General features: G+C 43.1%; 2 protein-coding genes across 2 annotated transcripts in view; one reads left to right on the top strand and one right to left on the bottom strand.

The window, feature by feature from the left end:
- The window catches only part of LOC124281448, a 30,771-nt gene extending 30,484 nt beyond the window's left edge, over positions 1-287 (bottom strand). The window contains exon 1 of the mRNA XM_046717496.1: positions 132-287. Coding sequence (XP_046573452.1) covers positions 132-243 — 112 coding nt within the window. The 5' untranslated portion in view covers positions 244-287. The remainder of the gene's footprint in view (positions 1-131) is intronic.
- Positions 288-4,278: 3,991 nt separating this feature from the next.
- Positions 4,279-10,602, top strand: LOC124281398 (rhodopsin-like). Its single transcript, XM_046717433.1, has 4 exons — positions 4,279-4,345; positions 6,909-7,141; positions 7,618-7,754; positions 8,287-10,602. The coding sequence occupies exons 2-4, from the start codon at positions 6,918-6,920 to the stop codon at positions 9,603-9,605; spliced, it is 1,680 nt and encodes a 559-aa protein (XP_046573389.1). The 5' UTR covers positions 4,279-4,345; positions 6,909-6,917; the 3' UTR covers positions 9,606-10,602.
- The last annotated feature ends 5,356 nt before the right edge of the window (positions 10,603-15,958 follow it).

Raw genomic sequence — 15,958 nt, forward strand, 5'->3', positions numbered from 1 at the left:
TCCCGTCGATTTCGTGCTTGTCTTGTATACCAGGTGACGGAACGCAGTGATTACAGAAATATATTATGATTACTGATACAAAGACAGGACATGGACGCCAAGCCGGCATCAGCGTTGTGAACATCACCTACCTTCGCCGTCCCGAGCCTGCGCACCACTCAGCAGCACGGCCAAGATGGCAATGAAAGCTGTAGGATGCATGTTGCGATGGAAACTGAGAGAAAGAGGGGGTGTTAGCATCATCCCCTGTCCCAGTCATAGACACAGTCTGTACTTGTCTGTATGCCTTATGCTACACTGGGGTTTAACACAGGACTAATTCCGTTTTGATGACAGTGTTTGTAGGCCTGGCGTATACAGCCTGCCTCTGATTCTGAAACATAGCGAAGTTGCTGAAGCTTCCCACCAACTATCTCTGTAAGGGAGGGTAGCAGTGAATGATGTGTGTCACTAGTGAGCTAAGGGGAGGGGTGATGCTTTGGGGGGAGAGGGGGGTAAGTAGTGTTATGTAACGGCGCACCCTACACACGAACATCAACACCACATTAGCGACCACAACATAGCGATGGATACCACACAACACTTAAGTGTCCTGATGTGTTGCTTCACGGACTTGGACTTACAACAGCTCTCTCTCTCTCTCTCTCTCTCTCTCTCTCTCTCTCTCTCTCTCTCTCTCTCTCTCTCTCTCTCTCTCTCTCTCTCTCTCTCTCTCTTCTCTCTCTCTCTTCTCTCTCTCTCTCTATTCAGTCTCTGCAATCATATGCAGTTTAAGGTATTATTCAGAAACATATGCTTTACAGGAAACTTATTTTTTAGGGGTGACGGCGTTATGACTGAAAACATTTCACTGCAACCACATCGTGTACAATGTGTATGTTTACGCTGGGTGCAGTAGTTGCTGCATCAACAGCTCTACTGACGTCGCTGTGTATCTAGGCTTGTACAATATTCATCTGTGTCCGTGAATTTCTCCGTGGTCTATACCGTGAGGCTATAGACAAGTTACGTGACAGCAGACCACTAGACCTGGGCTTAGACTCATTCATGATTAGGTAATCGACAAAAAATGTTTTAATGTGTTTTAATGTATAAGACGTTCTTAGCTGCCTTTGTTTTTATTCTATAAATGTGATAAAGGCAAGAATTTTATGGATGTCAACTTCTTTATTGGGTCACGACGTTTCGAAGTATATTCTTACTCCTTCGTCAGGTGAATGAAACAATTAGGAACAGACAGCTATATATGTACATGTTAAACAAAAAACAACAGTTATGAGATAACAAGGGAAACCAGTAGTTAATTGGTAGATGGACAAGTGGAAGCCAGGGATTGTTAATCCAGGCATGATTAAGGTGGCAATTTGAATATGAAAATATTCAGCATCTCCTATATTTGCCTGTGACGACCCATCTTCGGTTGTACAATACGCGGATGTGCAACATTCGCGTGGACAAGTGAGTGTCCAGATAAGAACGGACCGATGTAACCGACCATGACACTGAATGTTCTGGAACAATATGTGATGAATGAAACGTATGTTGAAAATATAGGAAAACGATATTCAAAACCCCAGGCTCTAATGAACATTATCCTCCTGTAGGCAATACAAATACAAATACCAAAATACCTGTTTGTACGTCCTTGTTAACATTACCTGTTTCTACCTCCTTGTTAGCATTACATGTTTGTACCTTGTTAGCATTACCTGCTTGTACCTCCTCGTTAACATTACCTGTTTGTACCCCCTTGTTGACATTCCTTGTTAACATAACCTCAATGAACCATAGATGATGTGAGCGTAGCCACTAGCTGTCCTCTTCTCATGTTCCTTTGGGCTCCTTGAGCTATTAACACATGTTTGTACCTCCTTGTTAACATTACCTGCCTGTACCTCCTTGTTGACAATACCTGACTGTAACTCCTTGTTAGCAATACCCCATGCCTGTACCTCCTTGTTAACATCACCTGTGTGTACCTCCTTGTTAACATTACCTGTGTCTACCTCCTTGTTACCATTACCTAAATGTACCATAGATGATGTGCGGGTAGCCACCACCAAGGGCCTTTAGGCTCCTTCAACTATTAACCCTGAATTAACGAAAGGTCCAGTGTAACGTTAGCATGGGGCTACAATCTTTGCCAACAGCATGTCTCGGTGCTTGTGGATATCCTCCCCGCCTTAAACTATATACTGTGTACTGGTCGATGTCTGTAGAGCTGAATGGCACCAACACTGTGAGGTATGCAGAGTCGGGAAACACGTGTTTGTGAAGTACTATGAAGTACTAAATGAATGTTGGTATACAGATGTCCTTTACTGTGTCTGATTGATACCCCTTGGGGAATCCAGTACAGAAAACATTCCGAGTGGGCTACTCCAAGACTGGCGACTATAGTTTGGCATGAAATGCATGTGGACCCGGTTTTTTGTAAATATCTCTTCATCCAATGATCCAATCGATCTCAAACTGTGCAAGTGGATGTTTTGTCAGACAACCTAATCACATTGTAAATCACCGATTTTATGCATTTGTAAACATGTCACTGAGGGATGATGCTGTAATATAACAACGTCAATAAAACGTTTCGATTCCCCACGCAGGCATGTGTGAAGCCCATTTCTGGTGTCCCGTGATATTGCTCGAATATTGATGATCGCGGCGTAAAACCTAATTCACTCACTCACACATGATCAATAACAGATCCAATGAATGTTTCTGGAGTCATTCTTCCACCGTTCCCATACTGTCACGTGAACGCTGTAATATGTTGAATACTTATGTCACAGTTTGCAAAATGAAATGGGTATCTAATTAAACGGGGTGGAGGGGTGGTTAAAGCGTTGGCTCGTCACGCCGAAGACCCGGGTTCGATTCCTCACATGAGTACATTGTGTGAAGCCAATTTCTGGTGTTCCCCGCCTAATATTACTGGAAAATTGCTAAAAGCGGCATTTAACCATACTCACTCACTCATATTATTTAACATATACATTAACATATATGGACTCCCTGAAGATAAAGTGAAAAGCATGTTGTGTCATTATTTTGTGGATGTATTTCCAAATGTACTACTGTGCACTGCTGAACTTCATGAGTGAGTGAATTTACTTTTACGCCGCTTTTAGCAATATTACAGCAATATCACGGCGGAGGACACCAAAAATTGGCTTCACACATTGTACCCATGTGGGGAATCGAATCCGAGTCTTCGGCGTGACGAGCGAACGCTTTAACCACTTGGCTACCCCACCGCCCTTGAACTTCACGAACTTCACCAATAAATATATATATATATATATATATATATATATATATATAGGTGTCTAAATGAACTGTATCTCAAGCACCGGTCAAATGTTTCGGAACAGAACTCCGTAAACCAAAACTGTTTCAAAAGGACGCACAATTTTTTTCAAAAGCACGCACAAACGTATCCAGATGAGAGAAAAGACCCATAATTAATTTTACTGACACTTTAAACAATGTTCATATAAAACATGTCCCCATGTAAGACTAACAACGCGCCTGTAGAAACACGCTGTGTGGTTCCCATCTTGAAAGTCTCCCATCTGTCTGGACCCCCGTTAATTCGGACACCCCGCCATCATACAAGTACAAATTATCATTACGCCGTATTTCTTTTTCCGGAAACCCGTTAAACTGGACGATTTCTAAGAACGATACCGTTTAGATTACAAAGGTTTGACTATATATGTATGAAACGTTTCTGGCGGTCTGGTAGAATATGTCCATGTGTGCCATTAGCACGTGTGTTGGGACACATAATAATAGACATTTCCACCCTAATTAACCTCTGACCTTAATCACGGATGTTTGTAAACATTCACCTTACTGAGGGTCTCTACGCATGCGTTAAACAAGCATCCTGCAATAAACATACGCAATTCAATTCAGTAATTATATATTTCACATGAACGCATACGGTAATCAGAGCATGAGTTTCACTTAGACAATACAGAAACGAGAAAACATTTCCATTTATCACCGGTAAAATATTTGTATTAACAACATGTATTTCAATAAAGATCATGTCGAGCCTCATACTTTGGCATGGATCCTGGGGCCGAAGAGGGCTGCGACATTAATTTGTGTTGATCAGTGGAATCGAGGCAATCCTCTTATGAGGGCGGGATCGAGCTGAGGGTAACGCCGTCCCGACACGCGAGCAGTACTCGGGACGGGGTAGCCCGCCTAATTAAGTCCATTGAACAGCGCTTTCTTCAGCTAAAGGTATATAAGACAAGAAGGACGCTACACCATTGTCGGCATTTGCTCAGACCACAAGCACAGACGGGAGAAGGGAGATCTAGCCAGATAGGTAAGCCAACTTCATGATACTATTGTGGCGTAAAACACCATTCACTCTCTAACGTGAATACCAGTTCCTCATGTCCATCTGACTATCCAGAAACTCGAATAGTCCAGATCTGTATGACATCTGACTATTCCGAATCTCGAATACTCCAGTTCTGTATGTCCATCTGACTATTCCGAAACTCGAATACCCATTGAGATGACGAGGTCAGGTAACCAGCCAGCCCCCACCGAACACTTTATAGTTTTGTTAACGCACAGACCAGACAGAAAATTAGACATGAGCGGTTGGCATGTTTTATGCAGGGAAAATTGTTTCTTAACGTTCAACGTCTCGGTCTTTCTGTGTATGGAGTAAACATTCCTCCTCCTGCCTCTCCCCATCCCTCTTGCGTCCAGTGCTGAAGGTCACCGGGCCAAGGTTTACGTCACAGATAATAATGATGAGTGGTAACAGTCTCTATTACCCGATCATGAACATTTGTTTTAACTCGGACTTTCGTGATATATCTCTTGAATTAGAACAATTGTACTTGGCTTCTCCTGTCCAACCATCAAAGTCCCAGGTCCCAGCAATGGTGCTAGTGTATGTGAGAGATACACCCTATGTCCTCGCGTCACATAAGTATACTTTGTGACAGCAGAAATGGATTCCACCATGCGGCATACCGTGCCGTGGTCTTGAAGATATACCAGCAAACGTGTCAGTCACATTCTTCTTGAACGCGTACTATGACAGTTTCGCAGATCAAAAGTAGTATAGACTTAAGCCAGGTTTATTTAGCGTGCATCCGTCCCGTCAGCTACACACTCGGTCATGGATCCTTCTGGTAAGGGCGGTGGGGTAGCCTAATGGTTAAAGCTCGTCACGCTGAAGTCCCGGGTTCGATTCCCCACATGGGTACAATGTGTGAAGCCTATTTCTGGTGTCCCCCGCCGTGATATTGCTGGAATATTGCTAAAAGCGGCGTAAAAGTAAACTCACTCACTCACTTCAGTGTGATAATCTTCTGGTAGAATGGGTGTAGATATTTCTGCATGGTTCGTATTGCTCTGAAGGAGATATGTTTTCATAGCAAATAAGAACATTTGCTTGTGAACAATCAAGTTTCTTGTATAATATGAAACACCAACCTGTTAAAACACATCTTGTCAAGACGATCGTGTTTAGGGTTCACTCAATGGTGTCATCCCGCCCTCCATGCTGGAGACAGGCAAAGCGTCAACAAGCAGGAAAAATACACTGAGTTCCCGTTAAACAAACATAGCAAACATCATTTTGATCAGAAGCTACTGACTCCCGATATGTAAACTGATGGAGACCAGGAGGGCTATACATCTACTGATCATGTGATCTCCTTCGTGTTAACGTAGAGGCGAACTGGCGGCTGCAGACCACAGGGTTCAGGTGAAAGAGGCGCCGTTTGTCCGCAGGTCCACTGTCTGGTATGTCCAGCAGATGATAACCGGCCTGTATGAGATGACTGTCGCCGTTATGACAACAATAACAGTAACCTAATGTCAACAGGGTGCCACCCCCCTTTGTTTTGTTGGCGCCCCAGCCCTGCTAAGTGGTATTCCGGATACCACAGCGCAATAGACAGGATGCCTATGTCAATGATTCAGTTAATGGTACGTCTTTTACCCCCAAACAGTACCAAATCAAAACCATATTTAGCCCTAAGCTTCTGAGCACACATGGTGATATATTTGTACCAGGTGAGAACACCGGTATGACGCGGGAGTTCTTAAACAGGATGCCAATACATATCGCGTAGAACAAAGATACGATAACGACTTCGATACAAAGGATGTGGGTGGAAGCATGCGGTAATCGAGTTATCAAGTTCACACTTGACAAGTGTTTGTTTTATAACTGGCATGTCCATGACCCTGTGTACGTCACTATTGATTAAGGTAACGGTAAGCGGATTGTTCCAGCACTGATCACCTATGGCAGGTAGGAAAAGCCACGGGCATCGCGTGCAGGTTGATATCACTGCAATGTCAGTTCTGGAATAGATACTGGCGATGAACACTGAGATCTGGCAGTGTCGCTGTGTCACAAGCCTGGTAGCACACCTGCTGTGTGTCTCACCTGGTGTGTGTCTCACCTGTGAATCAATTCTAGTCGTGTGAGTTTATTCTTGTCGTGTTTCAATTGCTTCAGGTGCGTTACTTCCGGCAGTGAGTTAAATCTTAGAAAAACCTGTCCTGTTGCATTAGTGACGGTGTATGAGTGAGGGGCGACAGGGTCTAACACGTAATAGAGGTAGTCAGTTCCGGAGAGGCACCACATAGTACAGGTATTGGTGTATACAGGTGTTAACACTGTTGTAGACCCATCTAGAGTAATGACAGTCCATGTCGAGTTCCATCCATTGGGCATATCTTGATACACTCATGTTAGGCTCCAAGTCCAGAACCGCCCTGGTTGTCATTCTTGGTTGTGTCACTAAATTCATGAGACGTGATAGGCTTTACTCGTGACGTAACCGACATACTTTTGATTGCAGCGTCACATCCAAATGACTTGACGCTGATCGATGGGTTGAAATACTTTTCAGGAAAGCATCATGGCTGCGATGACAACAGAAGTCACGGCGGTTGAGGGAACGACAAGTTTCCATGACAACGTAACACACTTGTATGATACATGGGAGGATATATTTATCCACCCTCATTGGAAGAGCTTCCCCCCAATCCCTGATGTGTGGCACTACACCATCGGCGTCTACATCACCGCTGTCGGCATCACCGGCGTCATCGGTAACCTCATCGTCATCTACATCTTCAGCAAGTATGTATCTTGTAATTTGTGATTCGTTTGTCCCGAATGTTCGTCTGTTAGAAGATAACGTAAAGCAATCCTTCGGTATAACACATTAAAGGCGGACTTCAGACCTATTGAATGAAGTTGGAATAAGGTCATTGAAAACGTACAATGTCTGTAAACTAAAACTTCGTAATGCTTATTTGAACAAAAGGAACCTAAAATATATGTTTCTATTTGACATTTCAACATTTTCATTGCCGACATAACTGCAGTAAATATGCTCACCGAACCAATTTCTCTCTCATAAGATTCTATTTCTGTGTCTCGTGACTGTGTTCTTAGTTAATGTTCCTATTTTCAAAAATTACGACTTCATTTTTTTACTTTCCCCTCCCTGGTTCGAATGCCCTTTCCAACTATTATCTGCCAAGGAAACTAGCTGTAATGTACTGACCATCCTGTACTGATGTAAATGCTGATCACGTGCCTTTGACCTCTAGGACCAAGGGATTGAGAACCCCGTCCAACATGTTCGTGGTCAACCTGGCGTTGTCTGACCTCATCTTCTCGGCAGTGAACGGATTCCCCCTCCTCTCCATCTCCGCCTTCAACAAGAGATGGATGTTCGGAAAAATAGGTAGGCATGTTCACATCTGAAGGAGACTTACATCGCCTCATCCTGGCTTCTGTGGCCGTACAATCGAACACATGGCTTCTGTGGCCGTACAGCCCAACACATGGCTTCTGTGGCCATACAGCCCAACACATGGCTTCTGTGGCCGTACAGTCGATTACATGGCTTCTGTGGCCGTACAGCCCAACACATGGTTTCTGTGGCCGTACAGTCGAACACATGGTTCCTGTGGCCGTACAGTCGAACACATGGCTTCTGTGGCCGTACAGTCGAACACATGGTTTCTGTGGCCGTACAGTCGAACACATGGATTCTGTGGCCGTACAGTGGAACACATGGTTTCTGTGGCCGTACAATGGAACACATGGTTTCTGTGTGTAACATGGTGTAACCTAGTAGTTAAATGGTCACGTCGTTAGGTCAGGCTCGATTCCCCAAAGGGGTACACTGAGTGAATCCCAGTTCTGTTGTTGGCAACCCATTTATTATAACCTTGTTTGTATCCTAACTCATCCTAACTTTCTTCTCTCCTCAGCCTGTGAGCTGTACGGACTAACGGGTGGTATATTCGGCTTGATGTCCATCAACACGCTAGCTATGATCGCCATTGATCGGTATTTCGTCATCACTCGTCCCTTCTCCGCCATGAGGAACATGACGCAACGCCGCGCCTTCCTGATGATCGTGGGCGTGTGGATCTGGTCCATCATCTGGGCCGTCCCACCAATCTTCGGCTGGGGCGCATACATCCCAGAGGGCTTCCAGACATCTTGCACTTTCGACTACCTCACTAGGAACGACCACTTCACCTCCTACTTCATGTGCCTCTACATCTGCGGCTTCTGCGTGCCCGTCCTCATCATTCTCTTCTGCTACATATTCATCATCAGGGCAGTTTCCAACCACGGCAAAGAGATGGCCAACATGGGCAAGAAACTGGGCGCCAACGACCCCCGCAACACACAGAACGAGAACGAGACCAGCGCCGAGATGAAGATCGCCAAGATCAGTCTGATGATCTTCTGCATGTTCATGCTGTCTTGGATGCCATACGCCACGGTGGGCCTGATCGCACAGTTCGGCAACCCGATGCTGGTGACTCCGTATGTGTCCGAGATCCCCGTTATGTTCGCCAAGGCGTCCGCTATGCACAACCCCATCATCTACGCCTTGAGCCATCCTAAGTTCCGCGATGCGCTGAACAAGCTGTTCCCCTGGATGTTGTGCTGTTGCCAACAGACAGAGAAGGAACTTGCCCAGAACATGGCTCACAGGAAACACACCGGCCAGACCGGAAGCACCAACAGCAACGCCTACGGTGGCAGCGTCAGCGACATGTCCAGCTGCGTAAGCAACATCAGCGACTCTGCGATCGAAATGAGCCAGCGTGGAAACAGCAAAAGAATCAGGGACCGCGACATCCAGGAGACCGTTCTTGCAGGTCAGGAAGCTAATGGCGCCCTCATCCGTGACATCCTCCAAGCCTTCGTCGCAGTCAGCGGACCAGGAAGTCGGCCCCAGGTACCTCTCGCCTACATGCCCCCGCAGTACTATCAATACGGGGTGAACCAGGAGGGAGGGGCCCCCGCTCCAGCCTCAGTGCCAGCCCCAGCAGCAGGAGCACCTACCCCCCAGCTCCCTGATATCTACTCCATCACCCAGAGTGCTGCCGCTCTCGGCGTCCCCGCAGCAGCGGCCCCAAGTCCCGCAGCGACTGGGAGCCAACCCGCGGCGCCAGCCAAGGTCGAGGTTAGCAGTGAAGAAGCTTCAGACAGCGAGAAGAAAGACGCAGTAACCATTGACACAAAAGCTGAAGTGACGGGTCACGACAACCAGACATTCGAAAAGGAGTGAGCCGATAGAAGTATCTACACACCGGTTTCCTGAGGAATGAAACGAGATGAGTTATCGTGTACGACGGCCTGCAAGCGTCTGATTGGTCCTCGGACCTTCCCCGTGACCTTGCAGGATGCGCGTGAACTAAGTGTCTATGGACTCTGTAAGCAAATGCCTTCCAACTGATTGATTACTCTGTCTCCGTCCCAAATGATAGCTACAGTTTTGACAAGCAACGATACAAACAGAAAGTAAAAAGCATGAGATTGAGACACAGTAAGCAATCCAAAAACAAAAGTGTTCTAAGTGATTCCATATTGTCGTAATGCCCTTGTTGTAGGTCTAACCCCATGCTACACCCAATATATCGTAGTCGGCTCATCCATGGTCAAGGTCATCAGAGGGCATGCTGGTACCTCGCAGAAACACCCTTGGGTTGTATTGTGGATACAAGGGTGTCGTGTGCAGTTAAAATAAGTTGTGTTGCCTATATTAAATTATTTTTAGAATTTTGAATCAAATTCGGTTTCGCTCATAAACGATTAGTGTACCTGATCGCGGATAAGCCGAATGTGTCAACCATACACAGCCTTTATAATTTACTCTCCAGACATGTGCGATCGTTTTCATTTAATTTCCCCAATAAGTTGAATCTGTGACTGATGCTGATACAGAGAAGCCAGTTCTGCCTGCGGGAAGGATCAGTACTAAGCGCATTAGCTGCTGGGACTGAGGCATCACGACCTCCACAGACGTACACTGCGACATCGTCTGACAAACATCCTGGCCAGCACAGGCGGGTCACGTCAAATACAATTTTTCGCTTTTGTTACATCTCTTCCAAATCTTGCTTATTTCAGTTTAGTTTTTATTGTTAGGTTTTATTTTATAACAATGTCACTTTGTATGTTTTCTACAGAAAGAAAGGATATTATCAAAGAGCTTGAGTTCATGAAAGGTTGTGTGAAACAACGGATTGTTGAGAACTGTTTAATAAACCCTTTCACAAATCTGCTGTATGTGTTCGTCCTGTGTGTTGTTAGTGTCTGGACAACGGTCAGGGAGTGGTCATTTGGGCTTAACAGTTAATGACGTCACATGGTAGTGTCATCGATTGTGACAGCTCAACGGGGACACAAGCGCTGCATGGTGACGACGAATTATCACACACATGTCGATCTGCGAGACAAACCTACCACCCGAGGTTCTATGATACTAGATCTTCAATACATTACGCCTCACGTGAGTCTGGAAAAAGAATTAGATCAGTTCATTCGTCCTTCACTTCAAAGTGTTATTAATTATCTATAATTTAAAATATATGTTTCGATTAGAAATTGTTGGGCCATTATTGTTTTACGCCGCAGTCAAAATGTTCCAGCGATATCACGTCGGCCAGTACATTATTGAGTCTGGGTTACACAAACAGGTGGTTGATATCCTTTGCAGTCGTCCGGTACGATGACATGCAAGTCAGCCTATAATATCCAAACACTGTATGGTTACTCATGGCGCTATATTTCACACACAGTGAGTGAGTTAGTGAGTGAGTGAGTTTAGTTTTACGCCACACTCAGCTGTATTCCAGCTATATGGCAGCGGTCTGTAAATAATCGAGTCTGGATCAGACAATCCAGTGATCAACACCATGGGCATCGATCTACGCAATTCGGATACGATGACATGTGTTAACCAAGTCAGCGAGCCTGACCATCCGATCCCGTTAGTCGCCTCTTACGACAAGCATGGGTTACTGAAGATCAATTTTAACCCGATCTTCACGGGTCCTCACACACAAGTAGTAGTAGTAGTAGTAGTAGTAGTAGTAGTAGTAGTAGTAGTAGTAGTAGTAGTAGTAGTAATAGTAGTAGTAGTAGTAGTAGTAGTAGTAAGTACAATAATCATCATCAACTTCTGTGGCGCAATAGTCCGTGCACAATGCGCACAGTCGGAATGCGACCAGGATCGGGTGAGTTTTCAGCGTGAAAAGCTTGGCGTCCGTCTCAGCTGCGGGGGTGGGGGTTGGGGGATGGTTTACTCGGCTTTCATAATAGCCAGACGTGGACTTTCAGAAACTACACGATGGCAACTTATTGGTATGTGTGCCGTTGGGGTGTCCTGTGGCAATGTCGGTGGTCGTTGGAACTTTAACAACACAGTTATTGGTCACAGTTATCCTTCAAGACCTGCATGACCGATAAACACCATTGACGGTGATGGTCGAGTAGGAATTCGTCAAGCAAGACGCAATGCAGACTATGAGACCAACCTCCTGGTCTGCGGGTACGTCGTCAGATCAGACGCCCCTTCTTCACAGATAGATACAGCCAACGTCTGGCGTGGTGCCGAGAAAACCTCAGCTTGAGGACATGGCGTTCGGTTCACTGGGCCGAGTCGGCATCTTCTATACGTTACCGACGGACGTTGTACAGTCATTCTCAGTCGGACTGGTTACAGGCCCCGCTATCCTTACCGTGAAACCGTTTTCCCTATGAAATCGACACTATTCAATAGTCAAATGTAATAGAAATTTTTGGTAAACTACAATAATCACAAACATCTGAGAAAATATTCGAAACTGACTGTTCCTTTACAGTTGGTTATGATTTTCTTGCTGTCGGCAAAACAAATTGCCGTCAACGATTCTCTTCTAGATAATACTACTTAATTACAAGTCAATGTAATAAACCAGCATAATAAAATTTCAAAGTGTGCTTTTATATAAGAACATAAAAATCAAGGATGAGAAAGAAACAAAAAGACAATATTTTGTTTTAATTTTGTCGGTAGAAGTAACGTAATTTACGTTGTGGTAACTGATGTACATAACATTTACAACATATAAACAAGTTTAACAAGTGAAATGAGTTGTATTCTATGCCGAACACAATATTGCTTACAAACAAATGTCACCTGATCAACAAGGAGAATTAATAGAACGAACTAAACCACTTTATCTTTAGTTATTGAAACCATTTTTTAAGAATGTAATCATGCGTGAAGGTCACAGTAAAATAAGTCTCACAGGAATCGATGCTGGCCCTAATCCATTTACATGGATAGCATAATCGTGTATGTATTTCCAAACATTAAATCACCAACACGGAGTAATGTTGCCCTCATCCTGGACATTTAATATAAGGATGTAATTTACGTTTTGTAATTTACGTTTAATAGATGTTCAGAAATTCCTTGTAAGTGAAAATGTGCACCACAAATACCCTATGCAATCACACGTTGGAAGCAGTGGTCATTTCAGCACGTCATTCGAATGTGAACTTTGATGAACCGGAGTTTCCTGATTCATCCTGAAGTGGAATAAGTGTTTTTCAATGATAAGGATGACTGTACTGTTTGACACATGCTGTATAATGATTCCGAGTTACATTTTTGCAACATTACGATAGTATTTTGATTAATCAGTTTAAATACTTTCATAATTCAGACATGATTTATGAAAACCATCCTTTGTCTTCCATGCATGGCCATGTAACATAAATTACAGGAATTGTGACGTACATTACTTTTCATTGCCTCTACATTAATCTTTTCTCTATAAATCACTGGTGTATAAAGTAAGCTGAATATTGAAACATATGGTTTCCTATCAAGTGATAAAGCAGTAAACAGTGATTGGATAGTGGAGATTTAAATTTAAAGATGTAAACAGAACTATTTTCAGTTTTTTATTATTTGTTGATGTAGTTCTTTATATGATACTTGTGAAACTGCAGTTGGTATGATGATAATACTTTAAAACATGATGTTTTATCCTTAAACAAATGGCTATTGGGATACTCTTCAAAGTAGTGATGTCATTGCATGCGATTCATAATAAAGCAGTTATGAAGTCCTATATTAACTGTTAACGTAAATTACATTACTTTATTTGGGATTGTTTGGAAAGTGACATTATGTTAAATCATGGAATCTATACGTTATTGCTTGAATTGTGGTCATCTATTGAAAATATTATAGCTAAATCTCAAGCAGAGAGACAAAGAGAAAACAGAGAACGGAAAATATCAGAATTGGGAAACAAATGGAATAGGAAAAAAATGGAACGTGTTAAAAGTATTATAAGCAGACCAGTACACTGTCTAGAGCTGAAAAAGAACAACGTAGAGAAAGATACAAAAAGAAATGTCAGAAAATATGCAGAAAATGTACAAGACATTCTAGCTACTATGAACCAGAATGAAGCCTGTAGTGACTGAAATGTCTGATGAGAATGGTGTGTCCAGTACAACACACGAACCAGTGATGCTAAGCTACCCACTTTTATTCATATACAAGTTTCTATGTTTTATACGTTCATATACGTCAAATGTTCTTCGAAAGTTCTGCTTTGGCCCTGTCTTATGATAGTATCACCTATGCCCATTTATATATAAGTTGCAATTGTTGACTGGTAATTTACGTGACAGTCGTATTTTGATCAGGGTCTATGTGTCTAATGTTTATCGTCAGGTTAACCATAAGTTGTTGGTTTAATTAAGTAGCTGTCAATTTGGGAAAAAACCCTTCTAAATACAAGCATTTAAGAGCTGCACCTTTTGTGTCATTTGGTATTGTTTATTTGTATCAAAATTATTGAAACATTGTAATTTACGTCACTCAAAAAAAGAATGAGTTGTTACACAGATGACTGTTAAGATCGTTGGGACCAGCATGTGAGATTATTGCCTGACAATACAGTATCACAGTGACAGGTCATAATCAAATATGAAAAGCAGCAATTTTGTCTTAACACTATCATTGAGAATGCGTATCGGTTTTAACAATGGCATTTCCTTTCTTACCAAGTATAAAATATCTGAAAAAATAAAGTACACGCCTGGATTTTCATATTGCTTTACCACATATATGACATGTGAAACTGTCTATCTTATTCTACTGTTTTTGAAAATATCATTGTATTGCTATTTGAAAGGCAACAGGTGATTGTGACTTGGGTGCCGTCACGTAAATTTCATTGTAACTTCAGGGTACAGTAGTATAAAGAGCTGTTGCAGGGTAATTGTCTGTGCCTGAGTGTTGAATATTTAGTTATTTAGTAACAGATTCTCTAATGCTTGTACTTCATGAAAAGTAATGCAATTTACCGAACATGAAACATTTTTTCCCGCGAATTTCCACTGGCAATTGTACATTTTAACTGAGAATGGCTATGTAGCGTATGAAGACGTCGTAACGAGGGATTTCACCTGAAGATGATCAGTGCAGCTAAACCTTTTGGTGATGGTATTGGGTTGCTTTGCACGTTGGATCTCATTATAATACCGGGACACTCAGTGGTCAACGTTACCAGCAGGAAGTACTGGATAAGGCTGTGGTGCCACATTTTGATAATACCCAGGACGATCAATGGTCAACGTTACCAGCAGGAAGTACTGGATAAGGCTGTGGTGCCACAGTTTGATAATAGGCAGGACACTCAACGGTCAACGTTACCAGCAGGAAGTACTGGATAAGGCTGTAGTGCCACATTTTGATAATACCCAGGACGATCAATGGTCAACGTTTCCAGCAGGGAGTACTGGATAAGGCTGTGGTGCCACAGTTTGATAACAGGCAGGACACTCAACGGTCAACGTTACCAGCAGGAAGTACTGGATAAGGCTGTGGTGTCACATTTTGATAAGCATCCCGTTCCAGGTCGTCTGACATTCATGGATGACATCACCATTCTCGGAACGCCATTGAAACACTACCATTGCCCACCTGGAGCCCTGTATAAACCCCATGAAAATATCTTTGGGACCATTATAGACGCCACATTTGAGCTATAAATCCATCTGTTCAAACTCTACAGGAATTGAGTCAGACACTCCATAAGGTTGATGCTGACAATTGCCAGTATGAGGAGGTAACAATGTGGTCAGCAGTAGTGCTTCATACTATCACAACTATAATTTGTTGAGGACTGTGACAAGCAAGTTAGTGGCGGAGTCATGGTGACCATACTTTCTGGCATTATTGAGATTCACGTTTTTGTGCATTCCTCTCAGATTGCAAGTAGTGAGTGAGTTAAAATTTAAAGTCACATCGGCAGTATTTCAGCCATATCGTGACTAAGATTTCAAGTAAACTATTATCAAATTTTATTTTTGTTTTTGTTTAAATGTTAGTCAATTATGTTACAGTTACCATTCTTATATGTGGAATTTTGTTTTCAAACTAAATACAATAGCAATGAGTTTTCATGGTTATATAAGGAGTGGGTTTAGCTTGATAATGATCATGTGTATGTGTCGAATGTATCTGGTAAGCAAGTCACATAGTTATTGTAAATCATCACCGAAGGATCATCTCTTGACAGGACAGACAATTACCCTGGAAGCCAGTGTAAGTTGCAAAGGACAATTTTT

Source organism: Haliotis rubra, unplaced genomic scaffold (genome assembly GCF_003918875.1).
Source record: "Haliotis rubra isolate DU_JTF1 unplaced genomic scaffold, ASM391887v1 Scf284, whole genome shotgun sequence".
NCBI classification, from domain to species: Eukaryota; Metazoa; Mollusca; class Gastropoda; order Lepetellida; family Haliotidae; genus Haliotis; species Haliotis rubra.

Coding starts and splice junctions, on each gene's coding strand:
- LOC124281398 (XM_046717433.1), top strand. CDS start 6,918: ATGGCTGCGATGACAACAGAAGTCACGGCGGTTGAGGGAACGACAAGT. Junction 7,142..7,617: donor GTCATCTACATCTTCAGCAA/GTATGTATCTTG, acceptor TTTGACCTCTAG/GACCAAGGGATTGAGAACCC. Junction 7,755..8,286: donor ATGGATGTTCGGAAAAATAG/GTAGGCATGTTC, acceptor TTCTCTCCTCAG/CCTGTGAGCTGTACGGACTA.